This window comes from Procambarus clarkii, chromosome 43, assembly GCF_040958095.1.
Source record: "Procambarus clarkii isolate CNS0578487 chromosome 43, FALCON_Pclarkii_2.0, whole genome shotgun sequence".
In the NCBI taxonomy this organism is placed as follows: domain Eukaryota; kingdom Metazoa; phylum Arthropoda; class Malacostraca; order Decapoda; family Cambaridae; genus Procambarus; species Procambarus clarkii.
Genome location: NC_091192.1, coordinates 26,879,168 through 26,906,868, shown reverse-complemented (window position 1 = coordinate 26,906,868; position 27,701 = coordinate 26,879,168). Strand labels below are relative to the sequence as shown.

General features: G+C 38.9%; 1 protein-coding gene across 3 annotated transcripts; it reads right to left on the bottom strand.

The window, feature by feature from the left end:
* Positions 1–1,889: 1,889 nt before the first annotated feature.
* Sec8 (Secretory 8) lies at positions 1,890–27,701 on the bottom strand. Of its 3 annotated transcripts, none has more exons than XM_045738671.2 (19): positions 27,213–27,701; positions 21,972–22,133; positions 21,149–21,318; positions 20,690–20,855; positions 19,997–20,208; positions 19,528–19,657; positions 14,715–14,882; positions 14,431–14,568; positions 12,800–12,930; positions 11,690–11,817; positions 10,882–11,035; positions 9,749–9,926; positions 9,026–9,246; positions 8,486–8,564; positions 6,950–7,078; positions 6,167–6,349; positions 5,585–5,749; positions 2,681–2,887; positions 1,890–2,320 (listed from the first exon to the last, which is right to left on the bottom strand). In XM_045738671.2, the coding sequence occupies exons 1-19, from the start codon at positions 27,327–27,329 to the stop codon at positions 2,153–2,155; spliced, it is 3,006 nt and encodes a 1,001-aa protein (XP_045594627.2). In that variant the 5' UTR covers positions 27,330–27,701; the 3' UTR covers positions 1,890–2,152. The 3 variants fall into 3 exon arrangements, with proteins under 3 accessions (XP_045594627.2, XP_045594628.1, XP_045594629.1); XM_045738672.2 differs by lacking the exon at positions 27,213–27,701 and adding an exon at positions 24,409–24,529; XM_045738673.2 differs by lacking the exon at positions 27,213–27,701 and adding an exon at positions 23,148–23,174.

The following is a 27,701-nucleotide window of genomic DNA, read 5'->3' as shown; positions in this document are numbered from 1 at the left end:
TTCTGCGTCTGCAGGGACTGCTTAACATGACATTCTTGAGTAAACTCTGAAAATGATGGCAACATTAGGAAAACCTTTCATCATTTGCTGCCATTCCCTGACTTTACTCATCACATAATTATTGAAATGTATTCATTTGTTTTTTCTTCGTCTAGCTGTTTATTTTGGTAAGCTACTTGGATGTTTCTCATGTCTGCAAGATCTTCAGTCAATTTACTTTTGCTTTTAACAATACAGCCATATAACAATGCTGTACATGCTATGGGTTTTTGGTAGTCTGGCACTGCATCACATCTGGCTTGCCCTAGAAATATTGTCCCACTTTCCATCTCCAGTAAGTGGAGTCAGCATTTGTATGATTCAGCTATGGTGCTGTAGCACATTCTAGATTCTGTTTCTAAATATTGCACTGACTTGGACACAGCGAACTCTTCTGGTTATTATAATAGTTTTCTCTTGCTACTTCTCAAGCATTGTGTACATGCATGTCCCATTCTCGTTCATTTGTGCACCTATTTTCTTGCCCTTCCTTTCTTCAGGTTCAACTAATTATACTTCTTTAATGCAGTCGGGTCATGACTGAAAATTTTCAAATTCAATTTTGAGGCAAAACATACACATCTAGGCATGTTTCCTTTCACCTAACAGATCTGTTCACCTAGCAGTAAATAGATACCTGGTAGTTAGGCGACTTGCGAGTTACATCTTGGGAAAGTAGTTGGCCTACAGGGACATCAATAGAACCAACAGGTTTCCTGTCCTTGACAATAGGAAACTAATTACATCACTGGATGGTTTTGCTCATCTAACAAGCCACGTGCTTTTATAATCTACCCCTTTTCATACCAGCATTATTTCTTCTTCTAAGTCCACCAAAAGCCACACAAGCTATGTCGATTATTTATTTCTCCTGCTCTTATTCTAAGTTTTCATTCTAATGCAACTTTATGCATCACTGGTAATTCTCTGAACTATATTATCTGCATTGCTTTCTCTGCTCTGTTCCATTTACTTGTTACATCACTGTATTGTACACTCTTAACATGCTTCATTCATAATGGAGCAGCTGGGTTATCATGGATACGCAAGCCTGTGGACCAGCCTACGGGTCATTCCAAGCAACAGCCTGTTGGATCAAGTTGTCACAAGTTGAGCCTGGCCTCAGGGCAGGCTCGGGGAGTAGAAGAACTCCCAGAACCTCTCTCCAGGTATGCTACAGTGTCAGCTACAGCCTTACTGATAAAGGTATTACCAGAAAAGCCTGGCTGCAGGTGTATTACAACTCTTGAAACTAGCTATAGGTAAACTACAGGTGATAGCCTTCTCTAATATCATCTTGATCTCTCGTAACTCCATCCACATATACTATATGTACAAAGAACATTCATGGAGACACCGTACAGCTCAGATGCACCGTATATCAATCATGTAAACACCACATGGGGGGGGGGGCCTCGTAGCCTGGTGGATAGCGCGCAGCATTCGTAATTCTGTGGCGCGGGTTCGATTCCCGCACGAGGCAGAAACAAATGGGCAAAGTTTCTTTCACCCTGAATGCCCCTGTTACCTAGCAGTAAATAGGTACCTGGGAGTTAGTCAGCTGTCACGGGCTGCTTCCTGGGGTGTGTGTGTGTGTGGTGTGGAGAAAAAAAAAAAAAAGTAGTTAGTAAACAGTTGATTGACAGTTGAGAGGCGGGCCGAAAGAGCAAAGCTCAACCCCCGTAAAAACACAACTAGTAAACACAGAGCTTCGATGCTCTTTTACATTCAAACCAAACCTGTTAATGAGGAAAACATAACTTATATATGACCACCAGATCAAATGCCTCAATACTTTGGAAACTTTAATTACATACCAGTTAAAGAAGATTACTTATAAAAACACTGAATTAAATAGCTACATTTTATTGGTATCACAGCATGTTCATATCATGGTATCCATGTTTCTACAACAATGACCCTAATTTGTCCTACTCTAACTTGTTAACAAGAAATATAAAATCAATATATCTATATTATAATCATTCTCTGAACAATACAATTTATAAATACAGCATTTATATACACAATTAGATATACATTAGACTATATAACTATGGTAATTTTATGTTTGTATGAAAAGGTCTTTGGAATGTCTAGATCCACAAAAGTTTTAGACCGTGACGCCGATATCGCCTAATATCTCCGAGAGTCGTTGAAGGCTCGTGAGTAATAGTTCCTGAGAGTGGCCGGGAGATGACCTGTGTAAAAGTTGCAATGCATTGATGTACTCCAGCTCTGAGAACTGCTTCCCTCGGTTCATTATTGCATTGAGAATTTCCTGCAGATTAAAAAGAAGTTTTAGTATTACTGTATACTGTATATTTATTATTTGTGTTTTTTGTATTCTTCATTATGGCATTACAGTACAGTATATAGGAGATATATTAAGAAAATAGTGAAGGCATAGGATGGAATTCAACCTTGAACTCCTCGGTAGAGAAGAAATATTATCAACATTTGGATTTTGAAGAAGATATATTATTGACATTTGGATTTTGAATTCATTCTGGTTTTGAACACTCCAACTATGTATGTTCAAACTTACAAATAGGTAGCAAAAACAAATAATAATAATAATAGGTTACTGTGAATTACCAATTCATCTAATTATGCATGACCACATGTACATAGTACTCACGTCTGGAGAATGATACATCATCTCATAATACTGCCGCGCTTGGTCCAGCGCCAGCTCTCTTGTCATGGTGATGTTGGTAAGCTGCTGCTGAATGCTAAAGATGTTCCTACACATTTTCTTGATTCCATTTTCATTGATGCGGCGAATGTGCACTACAGATGTCATTAATATGTTGGCTATCAAAGGTCCCAAGCCTTCAAAGATATACTGAAAAGATATGTGCAGTGACCTAGAGATACGGTGTTTCATACCTTGTAAAATATGTTGAATCAAATTAGAAGAGAAAACGAAAAGTAAATTTAATTGAAAGAAATCAGTGAAAGTGGTCAACGATAGGAATTTGCTGATAATTTTGCATATCTAAGATATGTGATTTACAAAAAGAGGAATTTGTGAAAGCAAAATTGGGAGTCCATTAAATCAATAAGATGCTTCTGCAAACAATAAAGCACTTACTTTCATAGTAACTTATCCCAACCACAACTTCAGAGAAGATTCTGATGGCATAGAGAAGTTGCAGAGGTATGCCACCTGACTAGTCCCACAGTTGAGAGGTATGAGTTACGAGGAAAGGCTATGGGAATTAAACCCCATGTCCCTGGATGACAGAAGAGTTAGGGAAGACATGATCATTCCCTAAAAAATTCTCAGAAGAATTTGACAAGGTGGACAAAGACAAATTATTTAGCATGGGCAGAACACAAACAAGGGGACACAGGTGGAAACTTTGAACTGAAATGAGCAACAGAGACTTTATAAGGAATTTTTTCAGTGTCAGGGTAGTTAGCAGTGATGTGGCGGAGACAGACTCCATAGACAGTTTCAAATGTACATATGATGATATGACAGAGACTAACAGGCTCTGGAACCTGTACACCAGTTGATTAACTGTTGGGAGGCAGGACCAAAGAGTCGAAGCTCAATCCCAGCAAACACAACTAGGTACTCACTTAGATGGTCAAGATCTATCACCAGATAGATCTTGACCAACAACTCGAAAATAATTAAGAGATAAAACCTGAAACATCCATATGAATGTGCTGAATTTTTGGGAACATATAGAGGCCGTACAATGGGACTGAACCCCACATCCCTGGACTCCCCAGACATGGTTCTGTCTGTAGTGTGTGCGCCTAAGGAATCCAAAGATGTGGGATCGCTCACAAAAGATGGCCTCAATACTCTTTCAACCCCCTGTAACAACTAAAGCTGTTTTAAAATAAGTAATTGTATGGAGGCAGTGGGATATGCCTTTGTACAAAAGTTAGAGTAAAGTTGTAGTTTGACCTGACCCAAGCACAAGGTCATATCTCCTGAGGATTAGCGGTTGAGATACAAAATGGCCACCACCTTTGTCTTAAAGCAACGTATAATGAATTATTTTACAGAATTCAGTAATTTAGAGAAATTAGTCTTCATTCAAATTTTCAAATTGTATTCAATAGTATTCCTGTTTAAAGTATCAAGAGTATCCTAAATTGACATAATACTTTAGTAAGTCACCATCAGTGACGTCACGAGCCGGGACTAGCCCTTGGCGCGGAGTGACCTTGACAACCTGGCGGTCACGGGTCATCAGATTTTTCCACATTTAGTAATTCTCAAAAGTCAAATAGCCATTTTGTAATCGGAAATAGCTCTTCCCTAAGATGCCTGTGCAATTACCTTCAGTTTATAAGAGTTCAACCATCTGGGTCGTTCCGTACAACAGAGATTAGTTGTTTAACTTAAACCCTGCTAGTAAACTTGGTAAGCCTAGTGTACGAATACCCTCCACCGGCTTCTGTGTTGAGCAGAGCGAGGTAGGATCAGTGTGGACCGGTCATCAACTGGGAGAGGTACCCCATCTCCACCTCTCCCCAAGATCAGCATTGCATCAGCTGGTCACGTAAAGAGGTATAGTTGCTATAGTTTGGTATAGGAAATTAGTTCATCTCATGCCTTAAGTCAGGGAGTGTTAATGATAAGGAGTGCTTTGATTTAGATTTTGTTTTAGATTTTGAATAAATTATTTAGTTAGTAATTTGCATTTTTATTATTTCCATTTTTATGTTTTTATATTGTTCATTGTCCTTGACACCTGGTTTCCACGAGTCCGAGTTTTGGTTGGGCCGCCAGCCCAACAACCATTAAGAGTTCAGCTATCCCTTGTGTTTGTGAGAATTACCCACACATAACGTAGATTCTTCCCTCCTATTCCAAATAACTGGGGATCAAGCCCCAAGGTTTATTGAGAACATAATCGGTCCAGACCTCAGTTATTGCTACCAGTGTTAATGGTCAGGTGGTGGCGGCGTAAGGATATTCTAGAGTTTGCTAGGGGTCTAGTTCCACGTCGTAAAGGCTGTAGAATCTTAGCCGGTCAAACGGCTTAAGACCACGTGGCGTGGGATTCGGCTTAGATTAGTAGCTCTGGGGTCCCTTGGATTGAAGAGAAATAAATCAGAATTCGGGTAGATGTACAGTAAGGGGTAAAGGACGGAGAGCCATAACCCCCCCCTGTGTTACAACCCCCCCTCCCAGGGTTGAATTACTGAACCCACCTAGGATGCAACCCCACTACAAGCCGACTAGTTCCTGGGTATGTATTTACTGCTAGGTGATTGGGGACATTAGGTGATAGGAAATGCACCCAACAATTTCTGCCCCACCCGGGATTCAAACTCGGAATTCTCGATTGTGAACTGAGAATAAACCAAACTGTACTATAATTATCAATAACCTGCTTGCATCTTAGTTCATTCTTCGAAGACCAAGAAAAGAGAGCTGCTAGTTGGTGCTATACCCACCACCTCAACTAAACACTGAAAATACAGAACTGAAATACCTTATGTGCACATACACAGCTTATAACTAAATTCAAATATTGTACATGTATTTACTCATACAAGTACTGTATTGTACCTTGCATTTCCGTGGATGTAACGTGTTACTGAGTGCTTCATCAATGGTGGCAAGATCCTTGATTAGTTTGAGGACATCAGTGTCAGGCTCCTGGGAGTCCAGACCGGAAGCAAACCCTCCTCCCCTGGCCACAGGGAGCAGGTAGAAAAAGCAGTGAAGACGAACCTGAAACATAAATATTGGTACTGAAACATTAGACCTGTAGGAGTTGCAGTTTCCATTATGCCCATATCTTAATGTTCTCTTAGCATAGAATTTGCATGTGACATTGTACTTGTGGAAGATTTGTCTGTGCCATTTAAATTCTATTAATATCTAATTCATTAAATAAATCAGGATCTGAGCTATATGAACAGTTTCATTCTGAGTGGATCATTTGGTTGATCACTTATGTAAAATCCACTGTGTCTATTGGACATGATTATGCAGTCAGGTAAAAACATACTGTACTACAATGGCACCAGAGGGAACTTTTCAAACTGCACACTCACTATGCAGTATACTACACTTATCTCTATGTATATATACAGTACTGTACTACATTCACAGCCTACAAGTGCACATACACTGTATTACACCAACCTCTAAATGTAGCACCAACAAACATGTATGTGCAAGCTCTTCAAAATCTTTTGCGAGAGATGTAAGCGTCTGCACAGAGGCATCTGAGACTGGAGGCACTTCACCCGACACCATAATGCCAGAAGACGTGGATTTTTTGGGGAGGGACGTTGCAAATTTAACGATGCAGCTTCCGAACCATTCCTGAAGTGATCAATCACCGACATAAAATACATGATGATGCAGCTTCTAAATCCTTCCCAGCAAGAAACGATCATCGACATAAAATACTTGTCGTGTACCTTCAGAATCATTTCAGAAAAAAAGAATAATCACTTACATACAAAATGTTTGATTAAACCGAGGATGTATGATACCCTACACTGAACAATCACAGCCATAAAATACTTTACTGAGTGAAGGATGAAGATACTGTAGTTTGATTTTACTTCACTGGATATTTTTAAGTACTCTATCGTGTAAAAGGAAAATCAAGTGTGTGATGCTTTATCAAGCACACACCATCTTCGTATACAACTGAGCTCAAATTCTTACCTGAAGCAAATATATTTATAAATATGTGATGTATACAACCCTACCATTAACCCTTAATTTTTAACTTTAAGAATCTTAGAGATACAGGTTACTGTAATTTCTGGCAAACTAGAAACCAAAATAAATTCTAATTTGTTCATTTTTGGACATTCTCAGTAAAAAAGTGGTCTAACTTGAATATGGGTGGGCCATCATATGACTCAAATTATCAAGCATAGACAGTACTTTCAACAAACTTAATAAACTTACTAGACTCTCTTGCAAATGAGCCAAAGTCCGTAGCTGTGATGGATCAGCCAAAATCTCGTGCTGTGGTATCAGCTGATCTCCAAGGTTACCAGTAAGGATTTCCGCTTCCTTCCGATTACGTTCACCAACCTGTTGAAATCAGGAAAATCATTTGACAATTGATGTAACTTGATAGAGCATGAGGATATATATACACTACTAACTGCATGTATATGCCTGAGGAGTTGAGAGATGTGGGTTTGATCCAATCGTCAATATTTGTTTATAGATTCATCACGTTCTTGCGAGTTCATTGTGCAAGATATACAGTAGTTGCAATAAGTCAGCAGTCAACCAATGAGACCAAACAATGCATCCCAATTTCTAGTGAAAAAAAAAGAGCTAAAATAACATCAAGTGTCTATTAAATGGTATTGCTGATTTGTAATCAAATAGAAAATTGAGATATGATTCATTAAGTCAAGGGTGATGTACAGTGTTTAGAAAGTCTATTTTTGCAATATTAAATATCCCTTATTGCCCATAAATTTTGGCATATAACACAACTATTGTAACAGAATCCAAATATTAATATTACATAAGCACAATGCTACAGGATGGAAAATCTTCATACCATAAACCCCCCCATCCCAGAAACACACAAAATCAGGCTCTCGGTACTTGGTATATGAAAAGCTCTTTCACAGTCTGACACTCAGACAGTCACTCGGGCACTGGTGCAGCAGGTGCCTGTCCCCCTGCTGAGGCCACTAGAGATGATGTCCCTCGGGTAAACTTAAGTAAATTACCGGGTGTTAGGAAAAAATTCAAGAAAACTTGATGCAGGTCAGAATAATCCCTAGAAGGCTCAATACTGTACTGCATACTTCTGGTTCTTCCAAGTGCTGTTTAGCATAAGCGAGATCATCAGGCAGCTTTCACATTATCTACTGACTGGCCCGTTTTGTCTTCTCGCTTGCTACCAGGTAACACCAATTACTCCACCACAAGATTCCTTAGCCAGAATTTCCTCACATTTTATCTTTACCACCAAAAGCACACCAAGCCATGTACATATGCAAATATTTGGACATTTACCAACTCAAGCCACATAGTCATGCATCAACCCATGTACATGCACAAAGCCAAGTTCGTACACCAAATTATATAAACAAATTCAACATAAATTCCTTTACATTATAATGTGGAGTAAAACTTTGCAGATAAGTACTCCCACAATGCTTGAATGTTTCATAAGTTCTGTATTTATTTTCTTAAGGTTGATTTTTCAATGAGAAATAAATAGCTCGACCCACACATGAAACGAATTGAAAGTAAGAACGTTTTGGTCTGCAGTGGACCCTTTTCAAGTCATTAAAACTTAATAAGGATCCAGGACAGACAAAAATATCGTCACTTTCATTTCGTTTCCCGTACGGCATCTGGTTATTTATTTTCAGCAAGTTACTGTGACCTATTCTCTGAATAAACGAGACTTTCACCTTCAATCATTCTTCCATTTACATGCAGAATTGCTTTCCTAGGGACAGTACGCACCTCCTCTGGGTTTTCTTCTCCCTCAACAGCACACTCAGTAGACACTCCTGCCTGAAGGGCTCTCCAGTTGGGCAAATCTCTGTCAGAGAGAGAGCGTGTACAAATTAGCCACATCTTAAGTTATCCAATTATCCAAGACTCCCAACAATGACATTTATAGTTTGAATCACATATTGTTTATCTAACTTGTCTTTTTCTTTTTCAGTGATTCTTCTTCATTTGTAGCTAAATTATGATAAAAGTTAAAATTATATATGTAAAATGTGGGATGAATAAGTGTGAGAACACATGTTGTATAGATTTACTTTATATAACATCAGTAAAAAAAATCCTCAGGCCACCAGAGATGGTGGTCCTTAGGTAAAAGTCAAATCAGGTACTTACAGAAAAATACATCACTAAGAAACCTACTGTTAAAGAAAAACTTCTGTACTTTTTGTCAAAACAGCTAATCCATATACCTAGCCATTTTTTTAAGACTATTTTTTTTTAGCAAGAATATCAGTATCTTCAATACACTGTAACTAATACCCCACATACCTTAAGAATCTACTAATATCCTCATCCTTGGCCCACGTAGCAGAAATGATCCTCTTGTCCTCGGAGTCTGGTTGGGTGATGCCTCGGTATGCCGCCTGGCACGTCTCGCGGTAGTTCATGAGTGTGTTGCACATCATAGAGACAAAATGGTCAGCATAGAGTGGCAGCGCCCCAAGCAGCCACCTTAGTTCCTCGATACTCTGCCACACGCTGATGCTGCTCTGGTAGAGAGAATATAAACACCATTACTGGTGGCAGGACAAAATAGTAACACTATCCCGAAGAAACCATAAATCCAAAAATTTTACCAGTCGGTATTTGCTTGTGCACCTAGATGTAAACAAAGTACTCTTAATTAACATGTCATATGAACTACTATACAAAGTAAACTGTTTATATAATACAACTCCAATTTATTTACCAATATCATTTTAAATAATCATCACTTCCCCATTCGCCATTTTCATGAGATTGAGGGCACTTGGGCACTAGTGCCTCCTGCCCAATTTCCTTCCCTTGGCATCGCAGGAAAATGAGACTTTTTGCACTAATGAGTATTGCTTGAAACAACTGCCACATCCCTACTCCAAATAGTAGGGATGTGGCAGTTGTATTATGTATTATGATAAAAATGCACCATCCAAGCAATACCTAGAAGGAAGGGTCACGACAAATAAATTGATGTGTGTGTGCATTTAGAAATATTGTAGTAGGAAAACATACCTGTAACAAAGGCCTATTGACTTTCATGGTCTTGAGCAAGCTGGGGTCCTTGCATGTACGCCACTGATCCAATGCTTTAGTGGCTTGCTCCAACCGTCCCGCAGTCTCCACATGCAACTGTGCCAGGAACGCATCCTTAATGTAGTCGGTGATGAACACATACAATGTACAATGTGTCCTGCAAACACATAAGAGGTCCACTCTAGTATATTCAGATTAGTACAAACATTTATATTAATAGTCACTAAACTCTTAAGTTATACTAATGAGTGATATAGAAAAAAAGAGGCCATAACAAAATACTGTAGCATAAAACACAATAAATAAAATAAAAGTAGCTAAATATTGTATGTTACCTCAAATAATGAATAATGTGAAATATGTCACATATCCTGTACTAAGTCACCAATTCTAGTACAGTATTAGCGATGCAAGTTTATGTGCCAGTTTTTTGCACAATTAAACACAAAATACAACTGAAAACATTAAGATGCCATGTAAAATAATAGTTACAAATACAGTAGATATATAGGAGAGGAAATGAAGTATGTAGTTCAGTGGAACTACAGAAGAGGAAATGAAGAATTAAGTGCAGTAGATCTACATGAGGTGAAAGGGTAATCCTTGGTAGGCATGCATACCTGAGAGAGTAGTCCAAATAAAATCTGAAGTTAGAACATCAGTGTGAAGAGAATGCATGAAAAGTATAAAACAAATAAAATCACAATAAATATTTGACAAATAAAAACATGACATGCAGAGACAGAGAATGCTATGGAATTATCTTGAACCATTTCTAACTGGATCAATATAAGACAGACAAGGTGTGCATTTATCAGACACAACCCGTTTGGCAAACAACGAAATAACTTTGTGTATGAATCGGAAGCTCTGAAAACAAATGAGCTAACCCATATGCATGAAAAGAAATGTCACAACCTGATGACGGTCCAGAACAGATAAAATTGTCGGCACTGTCATTTCTTTTCAAGTGTGTTGGTTGGATTATTTGATCAATCATTTCAACAACAGAAGTTTATGAAGATGATCAGATGGATGAACAAGATCCAATTCTAAAGCAACTTCTAATTTAACTGAAGATGAATGATAACCACCACAGCTGCCTTTCGTACCCTGGTGAACATCCAAGGGCATCTTCAATTTCTCTGACGAAAGATTGAAGAGGGTTGAAGATCGCAGTTATGTTGTGAGGTGACGCTGGACACACTAGTGGCTTCTCGTTCATGTTTTTACTACTGCTCTTAGCATTACTACCAGTGTTAGCATCTGTAAAGGATGGATACAATATTAGGAAAGAAGAAAAGAACAGCTTTAAGGTACATTTTTTTGGAATCAATTAAAACAAAAAACCACTTTGACAACACAATATTCATTCTTGAACTACATTATATCTCTAAATACAATTTCATCTATAATCTTATCAAATTTAGGAAATTAAAATTGGTGTTCTTTTGGGAGTACAGTAATTAAAGTGTTAATATTTTTTATGTGGAAATGAGAGAGACAGAAATATTATCAACCCTTTTCCAAAAGTATGATCTTCAACAGTTCATTACAAGTACAGTAAAGTCATTCACGAGCATTATATCGCAAACCAGGTTAATATGCAGCAGTTGTCATTCCTATGCAGTTATCTGTAAAGCACTCTGATATTTACGACAAGCCAGTGGGGTTTATGGTTACCCTCCCCAAACTACCTTCAGCCCCCAAACCCTAAGTCTTTAATTGCATTAAATTACAAACCACCACAGCCCCTTTCATAGAGATGCAAGTTAAGGAATACTGTACTGTGCATAGCAAACCACCACTATCTCACTCAAATACTATACTCCCTTCTATTATCTTTCCATCTTCCTTTTGCTATCTCATCTTCTTTTCCTTCTACAGCTAGTAAAGTTACACAAAGTGACCTGCACGCACCTGGGATAGATAAACCAAAATCAAACTCGTCTAGTCCGCCTTGCCCGGCTGCCTGCTCCATAAGGTAAGAGTTCATTGTCATGGCATGATACGAGGCCTCAAATTTGAAAAGTGAGTAATTTTTGGACCTAAAAAAAAAAAAATATGGTTATTAAAGTGCTAAAGATAGCTGCTATTGACTTAGACATTTATTATTAAAGTTTAAAAGTGACTAAACTTATTTATTATGTGAAAAACATCTTTGCTACAAAGTGACAAATATTTTTAAGATGATATAAAGATTAATGCAGTATATTTAAAAATCAAGTTCAGAGGCAAAATATAATATGTGCAGTCTCTAGTAAGAAGGACAGCATTGTAACCATGTGACAATATAATACTACACATTAAAGGTACAGTAAGTCATTTTCGTAATATCTAACATCAATTTCAATATCGGATATTACAAGACAATACAAGTGTAGTCTAAAATCAAAGGTTACAACAGGAAAATACCATACTGGAAACACTCTTAAAAGTATAAAATATTTTCACACAGAATTAAGCAGCATGATGCATGAATTAAGGGGCATGATGCATGAATTAAGAGGCATGATGCATGAATTAAGAGGCATGATGCATGAATTAAGGAGCATGATATCTGTGTAATTACATAAGTGTAATTATCTAGGTGTAGTTACAGGATGAGAGCTATGCTCCTGGTATTCCATTTCTCCTATAATTGTAATAAATCACTTTGAAACTGCTGATATTTTTGCACCACTGCCTTCTCACTGCACCATAATGAATGAGCTCACTTATTCGGATATAGTGGTACTGTACCTCCATTTTCAAATTTATTCCATTCCCAGAGACGGTTTGTAAACCGAAAATTCGTAAACCGAAAAGAGTTTTTCCATAAGAAAATGTGTTCCGGTTCCCGTGTTAGTCCTAGTCAAAAGCTCGCCCACTCACGCAACCGCCTGCCTGCCCGCCCACTGCTACTCACCCACCCACTCTAACCACCCATCCTGCTACTCCCACCTGCCCACCCACTGTCTCCTGACCACCCGGCTACCCACCTGCTCTGTGGGTTGGTAGTATTAAAAAATAATATAGAAAACAACAAACCTAGGAATGCGTTTCTTGGTGAAGAACGAGGAAATATCTGTGGCAGTCTCTGTGAATGTTGCCGCCGGAGCTTGCTGCTGGTTGGTCCCTAGTTGACTCAAGTCCAAGTATTCACTCAACATCACTTGAAGCTGTTAAACGGGAAGAATCGTATCTATACACTTTACATCATCAGATCTTTACAATAAAATATGTCATCCACACAGAAAATATTTTATGTATTCTATAAAGAACTCGGTATTTTTACATGACCACCTTTTATAAGGAGGCTATTCCCAACATGCTATGCCAGTCATGTCCCCAGTACAAAAAATATTATGATATTCAGTGTCCTTAAAATGTGGAACTGCATAGTAATGTAGGAAGAATGAGCTTCAGCAGGTCATGCTTGTGAATGACTGATTTACATAGGTAAGTAAATATTCTAATTACCAAAAGAAGATACCAAGCCAGAAAGACTACTTAATAATAATAGTAATAATTCATTGTGTCGAGAAGACGGGCAACCAGTGTATATATACTGTACTTTAAACTTATATCTAAGTAACCCCCACTCACCCCAAGGTTAAACTACTGACCCTTCCCAAGACACAATCCCACAACAAGCTGACTAACTCCTGGGTACCTATTTACTGTTAGCTGAACAGGTCCATTAGGTGACATAAAACGAATCCAAGTAATTCTGTCCCACCAGAGATTCAAACCCAGAATTTTGACTGTAATACCGTGGGATATTCAGATGGTACCAAATATTACTCACAATCCCATTACAAAGTAAAAAGATGATGCACATAGAAAGACAGTGTGTGTGTTAAGTACTGTACAATGTAAGGATCAGCAAGCTGGTGGGATGAGTGCAGTGAGAGGAATGTGAAAGGAAGGTGTTGTGAGAGGAGTCGAGTACGAAGGGTGTGGTGAGAGGAATCCGGTACGAAGGGTGTGGTGAGAGGAGTCTGGTACGAAGGGTGTGGTGAGAGGAGTCCGGTACGAAGGGTGTGGTGAGAGGAGTCTGGTACGAAGGGTGTGGTGAGAGGAGTCCGGTACGAAGGGTGTGGTGAGAGGAGTCTGGTACGAAGGGTGTGGTGAGAGGAGTCTGGTACGAAGGGTGTGGTGAGAGGAGTCTGGTACGAAGGGTGTGGTGAGAGGAGTCTGGTACGAAGGGTGTGGTGAGAGGAGTCCGGTACGAAGGGTGTGGTGAGAGGAGTCTGGTACGAAGGGTGTGGTGAGAGGAGTCTGGTACGAAGGGTGTGGTGAGAGGTGTGTGTGTGTAAAGATGTGGTATGGGGAGGCTCTATAATAAGAGTGGATGGTATGAATGGGTGTTTTCTGCTTACCTATATATACTAGAGTTCAGATCTAGCTCTCAAGCTCTGCCTGTTGGCTATGATATCTGGTGCAATTAATCATCACGATTTACTAATGTTTTATCTTATCTGTGCTTAAGCTTAGAATAAACACTTGTGCACTTCAAAATTTGGTGTTACAATACATACAGTATTGTGATTTTATAGCTATAATTTTGTGCACTTGTAACTGCCACACATCAATGGTCTATGTCATATTTCTTATATATAAATGCAATCTTCACTAGCTTCTAATGTTACAACAAATGTGTACTCTAGAATACATACAGAAGCTTGCACTTTGGACCAAACATCAGGCATGGTGTAGAGAAGCACTTCAATCCCATGTTTATCAGACGAGGCGCGCATACTAACAAGAACAGACTGATGAGCTGCAACTACTAGCCGGAACTGATCAAATACCACCTGTGCAAATAAATTTTTCAAGTAAACTCAAATAGTACAGTACTAGATAATATAGACATACAGTATATCGACTATGTCAGAAACCATGATTGGATCACAAGATTTATGCAGGTGCTAATATCTGCTTGTTTAGCATTGGGTCGAACCTGCAGGAGTTCCTGTAATAGTTTAGCCTCTCTCGAGTCAGCTTTTAAGTAAGCTGGCCCTGACACTGGTGGGTCGTCGGGGGGCGCTGAAGGGTGATACTCGACAATCTGTTGTGTCGTCCTCTGAATGATGATGCCAAGTTCTTTCTGCATCCGGCGCTTAATTGTCTGTAACATTATACCATTATTATTATTTATATATTTTTTAAATTTTGCTTGGAATATTACACGTAGTTAATTCACTTACTTTATACTGTGCCTCAGTAAAATAGCATTTTGTACATTTGGGTGGACCAAATTGAGGCAAAAGTGGAAACGTGGACTGTAAGGTTTGAAAGTACAGTATGTCAGAAGAGTGGTGTTGGATAAATATACAACAGCCTGGTACTAAAAATACAGGTACACATTAGCATACAATATGTAATATTAGGATATATCTACATATAGCCTAAACATATAAAAGGTGAACTAAAATGCATCATAACCATTGCAAAGTAAACATGCCCAAAGGCATACACACACACTTAGGAGTTTCTATGATCGAGCCATAGAGATTTTACAGGAAAGAGATGGTTGGGTTGACTGCATCTATCTGGACCTAAAAAAAGCTTTCGACAGAGTTCCACATAAGAGGTTGTTCTGGAAACTGGAAAATATTGGAAGGATGACAGGTAAGGTTCTAACATGGATGAAAATTTTTTTGACTGATAGAAAAATGAGGGCAGTAATCAGAGGCAATGTATCTGACTGGAGAAATGTCACAAGTGGAGTACCATAGGGTTCAGTTCTTGCACCCGTGATGTTTATTGTCTACATAAATGATCTATCAGTTGGTATACAGAATTATATGAACATGTTTGCTGATGATGCTAAGATAATAGGAAGGATAAGAAACTTAGATGATTGTCATGCCCTTCAAGATGACCTGGACAAAATAAGTATATGGAGCACCACTTGGCAAATGGAATTTAATGTTAATAAATGCCATGTTATGGAATGTGGACTAGGAGAACATAGACCCCACGCAACCTATATATTATGTGAGAAATTTTTAAAGAATTCTGATAAAGAAAGAGATCTAGGGGTGGTTCTAGATAGAAAACTATCACCTGAGGACCACATAAAGAACGTTGTGCGAGGAGCCTATGCCTCGCTTTCTAACTTCAGAATTACTTTTAAATACATGGATGGCGATATACTAAAGAAATACTTCATGACTTTTGTTAGGCCAAAGCTAGAATATGCAGCGGTTGTGTGGTGCCCATATCTTAACACTTTCGCCCAGGCATGACGCAGCATTGCGTCATCCGTTTACTGTCGGTAATGCCGTGGATGACGCAGCATTGCGTCATCCACTTTAAATAATCGCCAAAAATCAGGTTTTTATCCTTTTTTTTGGGACTGGTTTTAAAATGCGCGCCGATGTCTTCCCATTTTCTTTGTTGAGCCTAGTGGCCCTCAGGCAGCTTGGCACACGCCGTGGGCCCATTGTTTTCGCTCCACTGTTGTGACCAATGTCGCCTCCCCTTGCATCTCAAACATGTGAACATTTCGGCTATTTTCCGTGGCTATATTTCTTACTGCAGCTTTAGAAACTATCTACGCTTACTCCACGATGGATAGTGATCATGAACAAGGCCCTTCCAGGAAGAAAATTGCGAAAGAAAGGCTTGAAAAGGGCGGGAATTGGGAGTGTAGCTGGAAGGCGTCTGAGTGCTCACTTGCGGCTAACGCGTGGCCCGTCTTCAACTCGTCGGCGGTTGGAGCGTGACCAGGTTTTTTTATTTTATATGCTAATGTTCCTCTAGAGAATTCTATTGCGAACCCATTGAGACCAAAATGAAAGACCTAGGACGAAAATCGAGGTGACCAGAGTGAAAATACCCTGTAGTGAAAACATTTTATCGCGTTTGCGCGCTCCTGGGTAACTCGTTCGCACTTTCTCTGTTTGCTGCGGGTAATTAGCCGGGCTTTTGGAGTTTATATGCATTTAGTGTTGTAGAGAATTCTATTGCCAACACAATGATACAAAATTTAATCTCGTAGAACGAGAATTAAGGTGACAAAGTTGAAGAGAGTATACAATTTTCAGAATTTACGCGCGCTCCCGTGACACCCTGGGACCCATATCGCACAGTTGAGGGGTGGCGCGCGGGGTACGCCAAAGTGTTAAGAAGCACATCAACAAACTGGAAAAGGTGCAAAGACATGCTACTAAGTGGCTCCCAGAACTGAAGGGCAAGAGCTACAAGGAGAGGTTAGAGGCATTAAATATGCCAAAACTAGAAGACAGAAGAAAAAGAGGTGATATGATCACTACATACAAAATAGTAACAGGAATTGATAAAATCGATAGGGAAGCTTTCCTGAGACCTGGAACTTCAAGAACAAGAGGTCATAGATATAAACTAGCTAAACACAGATGCCGAAGAAATATAAGAAAATTCACTTTTGCAAACAGAGTGGTAGACGGTTGGAACAAGTTAGGTGAGAAGGTGGTGGAGGCCAAGACCGTCAGTAGTTTCAAAGCGTTATATGACAAAGTGTTGGGAAGACGGGACACCACGAGCGTAGCTCTCATCCTGTAACTACACTTTATAATTACACTTAGGTAATTACACACACACGCACACACACACACACGCGCGCGCAATAATAAGCACAACACAGACATATAGGTATAAGTAAAAGCATGCATGCATGGAATACTCGACTGTGAGTCGAGAACGAACCCGACTGTACTATCAGGACCCTCAGGTTAAGGAAAATGAGTTTTCCTCAACTTATGAGGAGTTATGAGTTACAAGGAAAACTAAAAGAAATATTTCTTAAGTCACTGGAAGATTAAAGAATCAGAGGAGATATGATTATTACATATAATATTCTCAGAGGAATAGATACAATAGACAAGGTCATTATGTGGAATAGGGTTACATGAACAAGGGTTCACAGGATAAAACCAGTACTGTACTCAAATGAGCTACATTGACATTATAAATTTTTGTAAAGTGTCATTATTGGGAAGAGAACAAATAGAATGTACTACCTAAATGGTGAAGAGGTGCAAGCAGACTTCATACACAGTTTTAAATGTAAACATAACGTAGTCCAAAAGGCTTGGGAACCTTAACCCTCAAACCGCGCATATCATATATAAATGATATCAGTGACAAAACCGAAACCTCGCACATCATTTATATATGATTTCGTGTCTAGCGCTATAATTTAAACGCCCCGCCTGGGATAGGGGCAGCTATAGTACAGCCACGACCAATAGTTGCCAGATGCCACCTAGAAAAAAAATCCAGGCCAACATTCTTGGGTGTTATAGCGTCAGTATTGAGCAAGCCACCAAGGCTGGCGCACGCAGCATGAGCTCACAGCACCGCTGTTCAGCTTGTGACCACAGCATCACCTACAAATACCATAATATAAATGATACTGCTATTATTTAGCAGTGATAGTATTACTGAAGCCCCCTGACTGTGATAAAACTGACCAGGATACTGATAATAGCAGGATTGTGGTGATATTTAGCGCTGTGCTCCATGGAGGGAGGAGTAAGGCTGTGGAGGGAGGGTTGTGGCGTCATCTTCTGCCTGTGTGTGGCCATCATTTATTGACTGCACTCACCATACCAGCTTAGTGGTTCGCTATGGTGAACACAAATGTAGATACTTATATATAACGTGTGTATAGTGTGATAACAGCGAGAGGAGTAGGTTGGGAGCCGCCATTTTGGTGAGGGAGGAGCGTCGTCTGCACGACTTGGCATGGTGTTTACTGATGGCCACTATGGTCTTTGGGCACCATACCAGCTTATTTGTTCAGGTATGGTGAATAAAACAGGTAGATACTTATATATAATGTGTGTATATAGCATAATAACACCACAAACAATATTGTTGGAGGACAAATATTAGTGCGTCTGGCCTTGAGGGCGGCCGCCGATCAGCTGACTGTGTGAGTAGCTACGTCTTATGGCATTTACTCACCATACAAGCTTAGATGTACAGTTATGGTGAACAAAACATGTAAATACGTATATATAACGTCTGTGTATAGTGAATAAATACAGAAAGAGTATTGTGGGAGGTGAATGAGGGTGAGTGAGGTGGTGTTGAGGGAGGGAGTGGCAGTGAGTGGCTCGCTGGTGTTTGGCGATCACTCCTCGTTGCTATTTGACTCACAAGACCAACTTAGTAGTTCGTTATGGTGTACAAAACATGCAAATACTTATATATAACCTGTGTATATAGTGTAACAACAGCAAAACTATTTGTTTATTGTTTTATGAACATAATAATTGAATCACTAATATGCACACCATAATTTTGAGTACAGCGATGGTTCACACATTTTATAATATAAATATACCACAATTCACTGTATGGAATAATATTACTGCAAAAAAATTAAGAAAAAATCAATCAGAGACATTGAAATAATTAGGTAATAATATATTTGTGGCAACTGCCGTCTGACAGCTCGGGCGGAGCAGACCTCGTCTGGCGAAGGCTCTGCCAACGCCCCTTTTTTGCCACACTTTCCTACCCTATTTCGGCTAAAATATGCCACCTACGATTTTTTTGTTATTTTTTCCGTGATCAGGGAACAAAAATGAACACTTCTATAAGACGAAAGAATTTTTTGGATTTTTTTTTTTTGTTGCGCCTGTGGGTGTGAATTCCATTTGGGCCCCTAGCGGTTTGAGGGTTAACACCAGTTGAATAAAGGTTTAAAGAATGCATGGACTTTAAGCATATGAGAAATCTTAAAAAATTTAATTTAATTTAATTCAGAAGCCTCTCACCTCAACAGCATCTGGCAACTTTCCAAGCAGTGCAAGACATTCCACGAGTATTGCCATGAAATGCTGCGAGTTGGCCTCAGGGTCTGTACCGGTGACGTCTTCTTGTAGCCCCTCTCCATCCACCGCCCCCCTGAGGATGACCAAGCTCTCTCATGAGACTTACAATTTTATTGCACTCGTGCAGTAAAAATAACTGTACACCTGAACAATATTCACCTTAATTTAGTATCCTACTACCACAATGCTTCATTTGGGCCAAAACAAAATGTTATACTATAGTATACAAGATAAGAGGCTGTCAAGATGTAGACAGAGAGAACACAAGGTTTTTACAAAGAATATAAAATTATTAAGAATTTTATTTTCTCCACATAATTTATGTTTTATATTCATCTCTTTACTTTTTAATCATACAGGTACTGTATTCCATTTTCTTCTCAATAAGGCAGAAAAGGGACAAGTTACTAACTTGTTTTTGTTTGGTGTAGTCATCATTTCAAGGAGATTTTTGCGAGCCTTATCTGACTTCCCTGTTCCAAGACTTGCTCGGTCTGACCCCGCCCGTGTGAGGGTGTTGGTCGAGTCTCGGCCTGAACCCTGCCGTCTCAACGCTAGCACTTCCTTCGTCCACCGCTGGTACAGGTGTTTGTGAAGCTCATCTATAAGACCTTCATGAAGTTTCTTGAGCACAGAAGACAAAACACCAGTAAATATACTGTATTATACTTAATGAAATTTAAGAAAGAAAGCTATTTTTATCAGCATTATTCTATTCACAAGAAACTTATTACTGTACATATGCTGGTGAATTGGACACACATTTTTGTTCCAACACCAACACAATATAATGTACTACATATTGTATTTACATGCTCAAAATCATGTTTCCCTCAGTACAAAACCTTAAAAATCATTCAATACATGCATGATGATACATGCAATTATTTTGTTTAAAAATATTTTTGTAAATTAGGTGCATTTTATATGCCATCAAATAAAGAACATTCATAAACTGTATGAATTATCTACCTACAATAAGGATCCAATTCCCCATTATGAGTTGAGTTATTCATATATACCTGGGTAAATTCTCTCCATACAGTATTTCAAATGCCAGTCTCTGACCAGCATCTGGACCATGTACAGTATAATAAATATCTACCTCTCTTCTGGCATGTAGGTCCAAATTGACATCCTTCAGAGCTTCAACCATCTTAAGGTCTGTGCCAAGACGATTGAGAGAGGTGACCAGTAGCTGCGTAGCATGCAGGTAGTGCTTCTTGTTGATATAGCCCCCGACTCGGTCACCAACATCTCTCACTTCATCACTTGAAAATAGCAAGGAAAACACATAAAAATATAACTAAGAAAATAAGTATTTGTTTATTAATCTTTCTGAAGACATAGTAACTACAGTACAGTATACAGTATTTACATTTTATTTTCTACTGGACATAGGAGATACCATATACAGTACAAATTATCTCTGAGAGTTTTTTCTGTATCATGTCAAATGAAACTATTAGCCAATTCTGCAGAATTGTCCATAATGCACCATAATATTAAATGACTTCAACTGCCAGCCAACAAATAAGATAATATTTGTATATACTGCACATACATCTGTTCCAAGAGAAGCATGACATGCTTATGCTCCACGCCCTCTAGCCAACGCTCCTTCAACTCATCACGTTTGCAGTGTAGAAGACGTTTGCATGCTGCTAAGTTGTCCTTGATGGTGCGGATACGCTTGCGTGATTCTGCAAGACGACCAGACACTTCTCCAAAGATCTAAGAGAAAAACAGAACATAACGCTATTCAGAACGTTGAATAAAACCTCCTCACTTATGTATATTTTATGTAAAGATTTGAATTAAACCAAGTCTTTAGCACTCTCTTAAGTTCATTATTAACGTCTGAGAATATGGTTAGGATGAGGCTTACATCTCCTCCTAACTATATACTCAGACTTTGATAATGCACTCTGGAGAGTGCAGAAGACTTGGTTTAGTTGAAATCTTTTCATAAAATACACATATACATAATTGTTTTTTTTATACTATGTTATTATGTCTGTTATAAGACATTACCATTACTTATTCAGAATAACATTAAAATATCTTTTAACACTACCTTTCTGACCACAGTATTTACATTATTAACAGTTAACAAATCTTCATTAATTTTGAGCAATGTGGCTAGCATGCAAAACATTAGCTTTGGTATTTATTATGTTCAACTAAGCTATTTAGAAGGAGCAGTCAGCAATTACAATAACTGTTTGCCAATTACCACAAAATTATTGCATGAATGAATAAAACAAAATAAGTACTGTACTGAAATATGCAATAATATTAGGAATATGGAATAAAACTAAGACCATGAAATAATAGTGTGAATAAGCAAAATATGACATACCGTAATGATGAAGTGTTAAGCATACCTGCATGACATCTTTAAGTGACTGATCATGGTTGGTAATGAGCTGGTCAAGGCGCAGGTCGCTCTTACGGTACTCTCTCTCTAATCGTGCCTTTTCTCGGTCTCTCTGCTCGTTGCTCTCACTGGCAGACAAAGTACGAATCACTGACATTAACAGCCCACTCTGGAAATACAGAAATTAACTGGATTAATAGCAAACTCATTTTGAAATGGATACTTTGTAAAATATACTGAAATACTTAAGATATATATACTGAATATACTTAAGACAGTGTTTAGCATTAAAAGTTTTATTGATTTTCAATATTTATACAGTATATTTTCTTTTCCTTAATATATACTGTATCCTGTATTGTAATGTAATTTGGGTGAGCAATTTTTACCTATACATTAACCAATTTTAAAAACAGAAATCAACAGGATATATGGAGAAAAGAATTACTTTATGTATAATTATGTGAAGTAACTGCATGTGAAGAAAAGAAAATTCAGTACTGAATATACTGTATAGCCATGATAGAGAGAAAAGAACATGAAGAGAATGACTCCAAGTATAGAGCTGACTTAAGTAAGGTAGTACCTGCTGATGAAGTAAGTCAAGAGGTGAAATCGAAGTATGGAGTGAGGAAATATACGAGAGTAACAGAGCTAGTAGACACATAATGAAAGATTGTAAACTGGTACTTTTGTATTCCTTTGTCAGAAACAGGTATGGTGCATTTGATCTCTACCTTCTTGCAGGCTATATTGAAAAAAAAAAAAATTCAATTTATAGACGTATAACTTGAGAATTGTTTGATTAATGATCCCTAACTCAGCTTAAGGATTGTGGATATGCTGGAAACGTGCCACTGAGGCACTTAGTTATTTGAACACTGGCCCATGAGCCACAGCACAACCTGAAAACCATGTAAATTAGAATGTTATCAAAAGATATTGTACAGCTGGGCAGTGAAAATTTTTTTGTCTGTCAATTATAAAGATTCTTTTAAAGTTACTTCACAAAAAGAGATGAACATTTTCCAATATAGTGTGCTTTATAAATAGTTCACAACACATGTATATTGTATATATACCCAGTATGCATGTACATGTAAGAGGCATGCATAACCCAAATTACACTGATTCTATAATTACTCAAATAGCAAACAACAACCAGAAGGAATATATTACAAACCATAATTCTCATCTTTAGTGATCGTTGTCAATAGAAAACTGACTTAATTGACCAGTTACCGCACGTCAAGACAGCCTTCTGATGCCTTGAGTATCAAAGAAGAAATAAGCTATAAGTCTACATGTCTATCTTTTAGTAATTGGTGTTTTCTCTGGCTTTGGTAGTAAAATAATCCAATATTTATTCAATATCCTTAAATAATTTTGTCTAGTCATAAGGTCAAAAATATTAAAACAAAGAACTGAAATGACAATTTGAAATCTGTTTACAAAACTTGTTGTTGTTGTAGGGTTAGGGGTGGCTACAGCAACAGGCCGTATGCATTCCATCAAATTTGACAAAACTTGAAAACCAAAAATATTTTAAATATCAATGTAAAATGAGGTCTAAAATGTTCGTTTAGCACGCATAGTTTCGGGCAAGTCCTTAATCTTAATTTTCCCTGGAATACGACCCGCTAAATCGTTTAATAACCAGGTCCCCATTCACTGCTGGGTGAAGAGAGGCGTACAGTAAAGGAATTGCATCTAGTCAATCCTTTCCAGCTAGGATACGAACCCAGGTCAAATCACTTGCGAAACCCGGGGAGAGTGTTTTACCACTGTGCCACGGAGACTGTGTGGCACAAGTCAACATATAATTTGGAAATGATATCCTCGTATGGAAGTAACTAGTATTATCAGAGTACTAAGGGGCCAATATAGGGATATGTAGTATATTGGTTTACAACCCATAGGGTTGTAAACCCGTTGAACCGCCTACCCGCCGAAGCCGTAAATGCTAAAACTCTACTGGGTTTTATAATACAGCTAGAAAAGATCATCAGGGCAAATGGGGGGACCTTTGACAAACCGCCGGCCTCCTGTCCTTGTCGAAGCCCTCAGGTAAATTCAGCTAAATATGGGTCTACGTCCTCGACTCTTAATCGAAGATTCCGGGCAGGAGAAACAACTGGGAACGTTTCTTTTGACCTGATGCCTCTGTTCACCTAGAAGTACATAGGTAGCCGAGTTAGGCAGCTGTTATGGGTGGCATTCTGGGAAAAGTTAGTAGTTGACCTAGGAGGGGAGCTCGATAATGCTTCCTGTCCCTGACAAAGGGGATTAACACAAACGTCACTGTCAAGAGCAGCGAGGCCCGGCCACCGAGAGGCCAGTACAACGCTTTATCAATATTTCCAGCCGGGTTCTTCCAAAGGGATGTGAGCATCGCTTCTTTTTTCGTATAATTAAGTGAAAAATAATATGTGTTTGAGCCCTACCGACTCCTTAGGGGGCTGTTTGCCTGTTCTGGCAGGTCGTTGGGGCGTTCCTACGTCCGCCATCTTTGTTGACTGTTCGTATGCCTTCACTCAAGAAAAGTAATTAAGATTTTAATTGTCCGATGCTACATTTAGTCTTTCATATGGATACAATTAAATGAACTATATAATATTTCTATGGTGGCTATTGTAAAACAGTGTTACAGTAGTCATCACGAGAATGGAATAATATATAAAGAATATGACAACTTGATGTCTCTTCATGACATTCGGACATCGGGGTAAATAGTATCCTAGAGGGGGCTACGAGAGTAATTCTTCACCCGTAGTATTATGACTCATCCCTAAAACCTATCTTTACAATTAGTACAACTAATTACTTAAGTAACTGTTATGTGGGCCTACTCAATAATGTATAATTGTGTATCGCAAGCACTACAAAATAGTTATAAGATAAACAAGAAATGAATTGGACTATAATGGGCGTGGTTAGTTTAGATAGATTTTAGATTTAGATTTAGATTTTTAATTCAGGTAAAGGTACATACATTGAAGATGAGTTACAAACATAATGTTGGATTTAAGGATAGAGCTAGTACATACAATACCTAAAGCCACTAATATGCATAACGTTTCGGGAAATTAGATTAATAGTTTGTTATGGACTCCATACCCACCCATACAGTGATGGAAGGGGTTGCTATGGGCCCTCTACCCATCCTGTGGGCAGTGATAGAAGGGGGTTGCTATGGACCCTCTACCCATCCTGTGGGCAGTGATGGAAGGGGTTACTATGGGCCCTCTACCCATCCTGTGGGCAGTGATGGAAGGGGTTACTATGGGCCCTCTACCCATCCTGTGGGCAGTGATGGAAGGGGTTACTATGGGCCCTCTACCAATCCTGTGGGCGGTGATGGAAGGGGTTACTATGGGCCCTCTACCCATGCTGTGGGCAGTGATGGAAGGGGTTACTATGGGCCCTCTACCCAGCCTTTGCACATTGATGGAGGACGTCAAGGAAAATAAAGTGATCATACAACTATACAAATCTCCAATGGGCCTCCATTTCGACCTCTGTATCCAAGCATGGAGACCTGACCTTCAGAAAGACATATCTACTCCGGAGAAAGTTCAACACCGGGCGACAAAAATCATCCCAAAACCTTTCATTACAGGAAGAGTTGAGAGCCACAGGACTAAACACTACAAACCACATATGACAGGACTGATCTCATCGAGTTCTTCAAAATAATGAACAAGTTTGAGGATATTAATCCAGACCAATTTTCAAAAGGTCACATTTACTCTTACGAGGGTCAATTGCTTCAAGCTCAACATGCCACAATATAGGACAGAAAAGTGGAGATGCTTTTTCACCCATAGGGTGAAAAAAAAATCCATGGAACCGCCTACCCGTCGATATTACCTCAGTTTAAAATCCAGCTTACCATACCCTGTTGAGGCCACTTTAGAGATAATGGTCTTCAGGTAAATATCCTTCCTGTGGACAGTGGTGGAAGGATTACTGTGGCATTAATATGCATCCTATGGAGGGGTCACAGAGTTATATGAAAGGTCCTAGAGTGTATGATATAAATTATATATATATTGATATATGTGTCCTGTAATTATATATTCGCACAGGCTACGTTTTTGAGAGTGTTTGTCTTATAAATGTAATGTATATATAATTATAATTAATTGTTGTGGACAGGAAGCGTGTGAATGATGTACTTTAGGCTCGTACTGAGGTCCCACAAGGTGGAACTACTGACCCTCCACAGGATGCTCCACAACAGTTGTCTAACTCCCAGAGGTACGTATTTACTGCTAGGTGAACAGAGGCATTAGGTGAAGTGAAACGTGCCCAACTATTTCTGTCCCGCCCGGGAATCGGTTCCTCAAGTTTGAGTGGAAACTAAGCCAATTGTACTAATTTAAATAAACAACAAACTCCATGGCTTACCATGAATGGGGTATATGCCATATACCCATCCATATATCATATCAGGATATACTCATCCTGAGAGTGGTTGTAGGATGAGTATAGAGCGACCCATTGTATGGGTTTAGGTACCGGATCCTATAGTCATCTTTGAGCTAAGACATTTACATCCGTGGTCAACAGAATTATGGTTTATATCTAAAATATAATTACAAGCTGATCTATTAAATTCATCCTCTGGCTGTAGTATCAATCCAACATAAATAAACATAGATTTGGTTACATGATATACAAAAGGGAGTTGACTGCAGCTCCACCGAAGAACTCAGATCTGCCAAAAAGAAACTATAAAAGAAACTAACTAAAATTGTCAAGAAAGGAACAGAAAATTAAATGATGAGAAAGCGCAGCCAGTATGTCTGACAGCACTTAGAAGGGTGGGGGAGGAAGATGGTGCCACGGGGAATCGAACGTCAATCCTGCAAGAAGTGAAGGTGTGTGTGTGTCTGCTCACTCCACCAACTTCTTCGTTTCCTGTTCTAGAGGCATTTTGTTTTTACTTTTCTTGCCAAATTTTGCATCATCTGTGGACCTTGGAGTGCAGGAGCTGACCTTCTCCAGCCGGTCTCTACGCCATCTCCGCGAATCCGAAACATCAGGGAACCGAGGATTGCACCTTGTGGTCTCCCATTATATATTCCACTACATATATATACTCTAACATTTCTTTTCTCGATATATGTTTACGTCTGACTGTATATATATATATATATATGCGTGTGTTTGTGTGAGTGTTTTGCCAGCGAGTGGGGGCCCCCTGTATGTGTATGTGTGTATATCAACACAAAAATATACTCACGTGATAAATGCTCTCTTCCTGTGGCTTCACCCAGCTGAGCACGCCCCTGAGGGCCCAGGTCTGGCTGCGACGGCGCCGCCTCACCTCCTCCAGTCCACCAGAGCTTGAACTTGTCATATTTTATCAACAAGTCTCACTCAATATTTAACTCGAGTCATACGTTGAAGCGTAATGAAAAACAATTTAGTTACCCATTAAAGTTTCTCTCGAATCTTCATTTTCTGCCTTTTTTTTTTACTCAGATAGAGTTTTCTGTAATTTAATTGATTGTCTAAACAAATATTTAATATTTCGTATGTAGTACAAATGTATAAGTTTCCATTCTGTTATAGAAATGGCAAGGAAAATAGTCACAAAGAATCAGTTAACCCCCTAAAAAACAAAAAAACAAATCAGCTGTGTTCTCTCCAAAGAATCGTAGCTTATCCCTTAAGTGGCCAATAGAGTTTAAGCCCAGCAAGTGCAAATAAATGCATTCACCTAGTTGTG

Coding starts and splice junctions, on each gene's coding strand:
- Sec8 (XM_045738671.2), bottom strand. CDS start 27,329: ATGACAAGTTCAAGCTCTGGTGGACTGGAGGAGGTGAGGCGGCGCCGT. Junction 14,883..19,527: donor AGTTGCCAGATGCTGTTGAG/GTGAGAGGCTTC, acceptor ATAATGTTACAG/ACAATTAAGCGCCGGATGCA. Junction 11,818..12,799: donor ACCAAGAAACGCATTCCTAG/GTTTGTTGTTTT, acceptor TTTTTTTTTTAG/GTCCAAAAATTACTCACTTT.